Source organism: Heliangelus exortis, chromosome 28 (genome assembly GCF_036169615.1).
Source record: "Heliangelus exortis chromosome 28, bHelExo1.hap1, whole genome shotgun sequence".
Lineage (NCBI taxonomy): Eukaryota > Metazoa > Chordata > Aves > Apodiformes > Trochilidae > Heliangelus > Heliangelus exortis.
The window spans coordinates 4989562-4998482 of record NC_092449.1 but is presented as its reverse complement, the minus strand read 5'-3'; the positions used below and the strand labels follow the sequence as shown (position 1 = coordinate 4998482).

At 65.2% G+C, this 8921-nt stretch overlaps 2 protein-coding genes across 6 annotated transcripts; both read left to right on the top strand.

Annotated features, from left to right (window-relative positions):
- The first annotated feature begins 971 nt into the window (after positions 1-971).
- LOC139787998 (perilipin-3-like) lies at positions 972-4993 on the top strand. Of its 2 annotated transcripts, none has more exons than XM_071727464.1 (9): positions 972-1148; positions 1712-1766; positions 1992-2050; positions 2132-2327; positions 2723-2805; positions 2916-3135; positions 3611-3789; positions 3878-4000; positions 4313-4993. In XM_071727464.1, the coding sequence occupies exons 1-9, from the start codon at positions 987-989 to the stop codon at positions 4733-4735; spliced, it is 1500 nt and encodes a 499-aa protein (XP_071583565.1). In that variant the 5' UTR covers positions 972-986; the 3' UTR covers positions 4736-4993. The 2 variants fall into 2 exon arrangements, with proteins under 2 accessions (XP_071583565.1, XP_071583564.1); XM_071727463.1 differs by having other exon boundaries at positions 2129-2327.
- Positions 4994-5210: 217 nt separating this feature from the next.
- LOC139787999 (perilipin-3-like) lies at positions 5211-8921 on the top strand. Of its 4 annotated transcripts, none has more exons than XM_071727465.1 (9): positions 5211-5332; positions 5859-6117; positions 6277-6334; positions 6576-6771; positions 7182-7264; positions 7341-7638; positions 7798-7988; positions 8072-8194; positions 8278-8921. In XM_071727465.1, exons 2-9 carry the CDS (start codon positions 5954-5956, stop codon positions 8620-8622), a joined length of 1458 nt encoding a protein of 485 aa, XP_071583566.1. In that variant the 5' UTR covers positions 5211-5332; positions 5859-5953; the 3' UTR covers positions 8623-8921. The 4 variants fall into 4 exon arrangements, with proteins under 4 accessions (XP_071583566.1, XP_071583568.1, XP_071583570.1 ...); XM_071727467.1 differs by having other exon boundaries at positions 5227-5332; positions 5865-6117; XM_071727469.1 differs by lacking the exon at positions 5859-6117 and having other exon boundaries at positions 5231-5332.

Below are 8921 nucleotides of genomic sequence, written 5' to 3'. Positions count from 1 at the left end.
CCTCAGTTTCCCCCCTGGTGCTGTACAGCACCATGTCCTGCCAGTGTTGTGGCACCCTGAGGGGAAGTGGTGAGGGTGGGAGGGGGTGGCAGTGCCGTGTCCCCCAGGAGGCAGAGGTGGCAGGGAATGGGGACGTGGTGGGGGGACACACACCAGCACCCTGTGCTTGCCCCGGCTGCTGGCACCCTGCAAGCTGGCAGTGATTTCCCAACCGGCAGGAGAGGCCAATCCCCCAGCCCCCCCAAAAGCCCCCCGGGGTGACAGCCCCAGGAAGGTCCCCAAGGAGCTTCTCCAGCCACGTGGGAAGGTGGGGGGAGAACCGAGAGGGTCCGGGAGGGGGGGACATGCGGGTGGGGACATTTCCCTGGCCAGGGGTGCAGAGCTGGCATTGGGAGGGTGGTGACAATGGCTTGAACAACCCCTCAGTGACAGCGGCCACCTCGATGCCAGCAGGCTGGATCCTGCCACCAATGCTGCTGCCACGGTGGTGCCATCGCACACTTTATCCTGTTTGTCACCCTGGGAAGTGTCCCTTGCCTGTGCCTGTTCCTGTCCAGGCCGGTGGGTTCCCCACCCTGCTGGTGATTGCCCAGCACCCTCTCCCACCCTATGGCACAGGGTGACACTGCTGTCCCCTGGTGTGAGGACACTTGGTAGGGAGATGCTTGGTGTGACGACACCCGGGCGTTGGGTCACTTGGTATGGGGCCATGGGGAGTGGGGACACTTGGCATGGGGACAGATGGCAAAGAGACAGGTTTGGTGTGGAGGTGTTGGGCACGGGGACACCTGGTGCTGGGTCACTTGGTGAGGGGACACCTGGCGAGGGCAGACCAGGATGGGGACACCTGGGGTGGGGACACCACGGGGAGGGACACGTGTCACAGGGCGGTGTCTCCAGCCCTGGTCCCCACCCGGGGTGTCCCCTCGGTGTTCCCGGGCCGTCCCGGGCAGGATCGGGCCCCCGTCCCCACGTGGCGGGCACCCATGGCCCGTCCCTCCCTCCTGATTGGTGGGGACGCGTCCCTCCCCTTCGCTGATTGGCTCCCCCCAAGGATGAATCCAGCGCTGGGCGGGGACGCGGGGATCGCGACCGGGGAACGTGATCACGATCGGGGGGGGGTCGCGACAGACCCCCCACCACCTCCCGTAAGTACCGTCCGTGGGACTTGGCGGTGGCTGGAGGGTGGGAAGCGGACGCGGGGTGCAGGGCGAGCACCGGGGGTCCCTGGGTCCTCCCGGGGGGGCTGCGGGGGCAGAGCCCACCCGAGCTGCTGAGAGCCCTGCGGCTTCAGGCAGGGGCTGGAGGGGTGGTGGGTGTCTCAGATGTCCCACCCCTTCCGTGGTGGGTGCTCCCCCGGAGCACCCGAGGGGACATCCCAGGGACCCCCTCCAAGGTGAGACCTGCCGCCCAGGACCTGCCTTTAGGGTCCCCTCTCTAAAGCCCCCCCCGGACTTGTCCAGCGCCCGGCAGGGGGGTAGCGGGGTGGGGACACTGCCCTGTCCCCGGCGGGGAGCGACGGGACACCCCAAGGGACACAGGCGGTGGTGGGGGGTACTGCCGGGTGTCCCTCTCCCCGCGCGGTGTTCTCGGGGCTACCCCGGCCGAGGGGACAGTGACGAGTGGCACGTCTGCACTGGAGGCTTGCAAAAGGACCATCCAGCCCAGCCTCTGGCTGAGTCACCACAAAACCTTCCCTCTCCTCAAACAGGGACCTAAGACGGGACAAGGAGACCCAGCCCCACCGCATCTCGCCATGGCAGGAGGTCAGCCCCAGCCCCCTCCCAGACTGCCCCAGGGACTTACCTGCAGCTGCCACCCACTCGTGTCATGAGCTGGTGGTTTTCAGCCCTCGGAGGGGTGGGGGGGCTATGGAGGAGGGTGCTGGGGGTCGGGAGGAAACTCATCCCCACCACGTGCTCCTCTCCTCGTTGGGGCTCCTCTGGGGGTCCACAGGGTGACACCCCCTGATCTACCTCCTCCCTCTGCAGCCTCCACTACCATGTCAGCCGAAAACACCGTCCTGGCAGATGATGGGCAGGAGCTGAAGGTAGGGGGAGTGCGAGGAGGGGGGGTGTGGGGCATCACGGGGGGACCCAGCTCACCATTCTCCCCCTCTGCACCCCAGCAGAATGTGGTGAGCCGGGTGGCCAACCTGGCCCTGGTGAGCTGTGCCTGCAGGGCAGTCTGCACTGCCTACACCTCCACCAAGCAGAGCCACCCCTACGTCAGGACTGTCTGTGATGCTGCCGAAAAGGGGGTGAAGACCCTGACAGCAGTGGCTGTCAGTGGGGCTCAGCCCCTCCTCACCAAGCTGGAGCCCCAGAGTGAGTGGGGATGGGGTGGGAGGTGGGCAGCAGCACCCAGGAGGTTTGGGGTGCCCCAAAAGCTGTCCCTAGCAGAGCTCTGGTAAGGACAGAGCTGGGGTTGTGTCCCTGGTTTCTATCACCAAAAGGGATGTGTGTGGGAGGGGCTGGTGGATAGGGGGCAGCACCCCATGAGTTCTGGGGTGCCCCCAAAACTGGCCCAAGCAGAGCTTTTGTGAGGCAGCAGGGTGTTAAACTCATTTATTTTCTTATCTTATTTTCACCACCATCAAATCCACCTGCAAAGCATTGGAGGAGCAGCTCCCCATGAATTCTGGGGGCCCCTCCAAACCAACCTGCCTGTAGCTGTTGCATGGCCCCAAGATGTTAAACCCCATTTCTTGTCTCCTCCTCAGTTTCCACTGCTAATGAGTACGCCTGCAAAGGGCTGGATAAGCTGGAGGAGAAGCTGCCCATCCTGCAGCAGCCCCCTTCACAGGTAATGCCTGCCCTGGGGGTGGGGGGGACAGGGGTTTGGGGGACACGTATACACATCCATCCCTGGATGAGGTGCTGGGACAAATCCACCCCTTTGTTGTCCCCTGGCAGGTGGTGGCAGACACCAGGGAGCTGGTGTCCTCCACGGTGCGTGGGGCGGTGGGGCTGGTGTGGGGCAGCGTGGAAAGGACACGCTGGGTGCTCAGCAGCAGCGTGAGCAGCATGGTTGGGTCCAGCCTGGGCCGGCTGCTGGCCACGGGGGTGGACACTGTGCTGGGCAGATCAGAGGAGATGGTGGAACCCTACCTGCCCGAGGGGAGCGAGGAGCCGGGTGAGTGCCAAAAAAACCCCCCAACAAACCCATCTCTCAAATTTGGGGTGTCAACCCCCCCCCCGTGCCCCCACTTCACCCCATCCCGTGGTGGTCTTTGGGTGTCTGCCGCGCTAAGACACCACTGAGCCCCCTCTGGTGGTTGTGGCCACCACCAAGCCCCACGTGATGGTCACGGCCAGCGTGGCACGGCAGCAGGGACTGTCCCCAACGCTGGGGACGGTGACGCGGTGGTGGCTGAACTCTCACCTGGAAAGCAGACAGCAAACATAGCCCCGTGCCACCCCCCGCGGGTATTTATAGCGCGGCACGGGGCAGCGGTGGGCAGGGACATCCCCGTGTCACCCCGAGAGGTGACCCCAGAGGCTTTTTGGTGGCACCTTCCCATCAGCCGGTGGCCAAGCATCCCGCAGCCCGATGGTGGGGTGTGGAGCTCTGGGGTGGCTCATCCCGGTGTCACCTCCTGTCCCCGCAGCGGTGGAAGAGGTGGCAGTGGCTGAGCGGCAGGGACGGCGTCAGAGCTGCTTCGTGCGGGTGGGCGAGCTCTCGGCCCGGCTGCGGGACCGAGCCCTGCGGGGCTCCCTGGGCGAGCTGCGGCGGGCACGGCACAGCGCCCACCACCTCCTGTCCCAGCTCCGCCGCGTCTTCGAACTGGTAAGGATGTGGTGGGGACGGTGCCAGCCCCGGCTGCCCACCCTACCCCTGGGGTGCTCCTCCCACCTCGGGCTGCCCCTTCCCGCAGATCGAACAGGGGCGGCAAGATACAGACGGGCACGTCCAGAGCACCCGGCAGCATCTCCACAACATGTGGCTGGAGTGGAGCCAGCAGGATGGGCAAGATGCTGAGCCCATGGAGGAGAGTGAGGTACAGGGTGGGGGTGCCATGGAGGACATCAAGCACAGGCTGAGGGCCCATGCTCTGGAAGGACAATGTAGGGTGGGGGACACCAAGGTATGGGGTGAGGGACCATGGCTGTTGAGGACACCAAGGTATATAAGGTGGGGGGATCAAGTTGGTGGAGGACACCAAGGTATGGAGTGGGGAGGCTGTGCCCATGATGGACGGCAAGGTGTGGGGTAGGGGGCCATGCTCATGGGGGACACCAAGGTGTGTGGGGCTGAGCCCTGCCATACCAGGGTCACACCGCACCCCAGAGCTGCTGCCGGTGCCCCGCAGGTGGAGGTGCGGACGCTGGCCATGGTGCGGGGGCTTCTCCACCAGCTCCACAGCACCTGCACCCGCTTGGCCAGCGGTGCCCGGAGTCTCCCCAGCAGCGTGCAGGAGACAGCAGGACACATCCGTCACGGCGTGGAGGGCGTCCAGGCTTCCCTCTCCAACGCCCGCTCCCTCCACGACCTGTCGGACCTGGTGCTGGCGCAGAGCCGGGAGACCGTGACGCGGGCGCAGCTGAGCGTGGAGGAGCTGCTGGAGTACGTGGGGCAGCACACGCCCCTGCCCTGGCTCGTGGGACCCTTCGCCCCCACCCTGGTGGAATACCCGGAGGACGTCCCGGTGGACATGGCCAAGTGGGAGGGTTGTGTCACCGTCGGGGGGACGCACCGGGTGCCCCCTGCCCCCCAGCTCTGCAGCCAACATTGAACCCTCCTCTTGGTGCCACCAAGCAATCTGGGGAGCACCCACAGCAGCCAAGCCCAGCCCCGCCAGGGATCAGGTGACAATGGAGTCGGCGACCTGAGTAGGACCCCTGATGCCGCAGCTGGGGGTCGCGTTTGGGGATGGGATGGTGGCATCTGAAGGACAGGGAGTCTGTCCAGCCCTGCCCGCCCCGGGGCTCCCCACAGGGTCCCCAAGCCCAGAGAATAAATACCAGGACCTTCTGTCCCAGGATCTCTTGTCTTGGTGTCTCCAAAATCATTAAAAGGGAAAAAAAAAACAACAAAAACCCAAACAATTTTTTAGTCCTTAGTCATAGCAGTGGAGCCACCACGTCTGGGGGGGGCTCCTCACAAGACTCCGCAGGGAAGGTTTTGCTGGTGAGGGGGGAACAGGTCAGAAGGTGCCGAGGGGTGCCCGGGGGGGCTGGACTGTGACCCGGGCCGTGTGGCACTGGACTTCGTCCTGGTTATCGCTACAGCGGGGCAGGGCCGGGGGGATCCCCGACACCAGCAGGGTGGCACCCACCCACTGCCCCCCACCCCGGGACTGGGATCAGTCTGACCTTCTGCACTGGGTCAGGTAAGGGGAACACGGGGAGCCCCGTGCTGTGGGGGGGTCGGTGCAGCACGGGGATTGGGGGGGGGGTGTGTGCAGCCTGGCTTGGGGGGGTTCGGGCCTGGGGGCGTTGGGTCCATCCTGGTCCTGTGGTGGGGATTGATACTGGGGGGTCACTGTATCCCAATCTGGTGCCAGGGGGAATCTGGTGTGGGGGAGGGGGTTGGTACAGCCCGGTCCGGGGCGGAGAGGTCAGTGCAGTCTGGTCCGGGGGGGTCTGGTTCCGGGGAGACCTTGGGCGGGGGGTCTCGCATCCCGGGGGGATCTGTGCCACCCGGTCCCGAGGGATCCGGTCCTGGGAAGGTGGGGGGTGTCCCCGGTGGGTCGGTACCGCCCGGTCCGGGGGGGTCAGTGCGTCATGGTGCTGTGGGATCGGGTCCTGGGGAGGGATGGGTCGGTGCCGCCAGGTCCCGGGGGATCCATTCCCGGGGCGGGGGGGGATCTTGCTCTGGTGGAGGGGCTCGGCTCAGCCTGACCCGGGGGATCCCAGTTGCAGGGGATCACGGTTCCGAAGAGTCCCAGTCCTATTTCCAGGGAGGGTCAGAGCAGCCTGGTCTAGGGGGGTCTGAGTCCCAGGGTGGGGGGATGGTGTCTCAGCCGCTCCCCGCTCGTCGGTGCTCCCGGACCGCCCCGGGCCGGCCCCGGCGGGCGGGTCCTGGTCACATGCGCTCTGGGCCGGGCTCCGGGGCTATAAAACCCGCTGGGGAGGAAAGAGGGGCTAGCCCGGAGCTCAGCGTCCAGAATTCGTGGTGAGTTCGTTCTCGCTGTCCTTGGGGGTCCGGGTGGGAGCTGCCCCGCCCTGGGGAGAAGGCGTGGGGAGTAACTCGGGGTCCCCTTGCCCCAGGGGTGAGTGGGGAGCGGTATGGGAGGGTCTGACCCCATTCCCTGTGCCCCCCCCCCCCCCGCAGCCCCGCCATGGCCACCAGCGATCCCGGGACGGCGCAGCCCAAAGCTGAGGAGCCACAGGTCAGTGGGGACATGGGGGGTGCTTGGGGCGGAGGGGTCCCGGCTTGAGGACAAGACTGTGTCACCCAACCCTTGGGTGGGCTTGGAGGGTCCTCAGAGTACCCCAAAGTCTCCGGACGGGAAGAGGGGGTTGGGGACAGACAAAGGCCCCCCACCCCCCATCCCCTGTGAGATTTGGGGACTCGGTCACTCCCCAAAACTTGACCCTGATCTTTTCGTGCTCCCCCCTCCCTCTCCCCAGAGCATCGGGACGCGGGTGGCCAGCCTGCCCCTGGTCAGCTCAGCCTACGACATGGTCTCCACTGCCTACGCCTCCACCAAGCAGAGCCACCCCTACGTCAGGACTGTCTGTGATGCTGCCGAAAAGGGGGTGAAGACCCTGACAGCAGCGGCTGTCAGTGGGGCTCAGCCCCTCCTCACCAAGCTGGAGCCCCAGAGTGAGTGGGGATGGGGTGGGAGGTGGGCAGCAGCACCCAGGAGGTTTGGGGTGCCCCAAAAGCTGTCCCTAGCAGAGCTCTGGTAAGGACAGAGCTGGGGTTGTGTCCCTGGTTTCTATCACCAAAAGGGATGTGTGTGGGAGGGGCTGGTGGATAGGGGGCAGCACCCCATGAGTTCTGGGGTGCCCCCAAAACTGGCCCAAGCAGAGCTTTTGTGAGGCAGCAGGGTGTTAAACTCATTTATTTTCTTATCTTATTTTCACCACCATCAAATCCACCTGCAAAGCATTGGAGGAGCAGCTGGTGGGAGGCAGCACCCTGTGAATTCTGGGGGGCCCCTCCAAACCAACCTGCCTGTAGCTGTTGCATGGCCCCAAGATGTTAAACCCCATTTCTTGTCTCCTCCTCAGTTTCCACTGCCAACGAGTACGCCTGCAAAGGGCTGGATAAGCTGGAGGAGAAGCTGCCCATCCTGCAGCAGCCCCCTTCACAGGTAGGGTGGGGATGTGGGGCTGGGGGGTGTCCCACCCCAAAGCATTGCTTAACAGGAGGTTCCCCTCCCCTTACAGCTTATCTCGGACACCAAGCAGCTGGTGACTTCCACGGTGACAGGGGCCAAGGATGTCCTGAGCAGCACCATGGCTGGGGCCAAGGACGTGGTGACCAGCCGGGTGTCGGGGGTGATGGACATGACCAAAGGGGCCGTGCAGGGCAGCGTGGAGCTGACCAAGTCAGCAGTGAGCAGCGGTGTCAGCACCGTCATGGGCTCCAGCATGGGCCAGATGGTGGCCAGTGGGATGAGCTCCATGCTGGATAAGTCAGAGGAGCTGGTGGACCATTACCTGCCCATGACGGATGAGGAGTTGGGTGAGGAGTTTGAGCTGAGCTTCTGGAGATGGCTCGTGGGCTTGGGGCGGGGGTGGTGGGCTCCTTGGAGAGGGATGGGTAGAGCCTGGCTAGGGTGATGCTGGCTCTTCGTGGGGTTGGTGGTGGTGGGGCCACCTCAGCAGCTCCTCTGCCTTGCAGCCAAGCTGGCCACGGCTGTGGAGGGCTTTGAACCCGAGCAGCAGAAGCAGCAGCAGAGCTACTTCGTGCGCCTGGGCTCGCTCTCGGCCAAGCTCCAGCACCGAGCCCTCCAGCACTCCCTGGGCAAGCTGCAGAGCGCCCGTCGCAGCAGCCAGGACGTCCTGACCCAGCTCCAGCGAACCCTCGACTTGGTAGGAGCCACCCCCACCTCCCCCCTTGTGCCACCCTGAGGCTGGGGCACAGCACTCACGCTTCTGCCACCTCTCCTGCCCAGGTGGAGCAACTCAAGCAGGGCATGGACCAGAGGCTGCAGGGAGGGCAGGAGAAGCTGCAGCAGATGTGGCTGGAGTGGAGCAAGAAGCAGCCGGGTGGTGGCAAGGACCCGGTGCCACCAGAAGTAAGTGGAAAGGAGCAGAGGGGTCCCCAGGGCCACCCGGTGTCCCCTTGGGCTGCTCACCCACCCTCTCATCCCCCCTGCAGCAGGTGGAGTCGGGCGCCTTGGCCATGCTGCAGGGTTTGACACAGCAGCTCCAGAGCTCCTGCCAGCCCTTGGTCTGCAGCCTCCAGGGCCTCCCCGCCAGCATCCAGGAGAAAGCAGGACAGGTCCGGCAGAACGTGGAGGAGCTGAGGGCTGGCCTGGCCTCTGCTGCTTCCCTGCAGGAGGTGACAGGGGGGGTGCTGGCCCGAGCCCGTGCCCAGGCCACCCGAGCTCGGCAGCTGATGGATGAGCTGGTGGAACACGTGGCCCACAACACCCCCCTCACCTGGCTCGTGGGACCCTTCGCCCCCTCGGCTCAGTGCCTGGGGGACCAGGAGATGAAGTAGCATCTTCTGGGGTGGGGTGAGGGGGGGGATTCCCCACCACCACTGCCTTCCCCAAAGCTGTGCTAGGAGCATCTCCTCCCCCCTGCCTGCCCCACCTTGCCCCTCACCTTAGTGCCTGCCCCAGGCCCAGCTCCCTCCCTTGTCCCCTGCCCCAGGGAGGGAGAGCAGAGTGCCTTCATCCCCCAAGTGCCTATGGGGGTGACCTCCATGTCCCCTTATCCTTGGTGCCTTCAAGGCCCTGGTCTTGTAGGGTCAGGACTGCTGGTGAAGCAATAAACTCTGCTTACTTTTGCACTGGA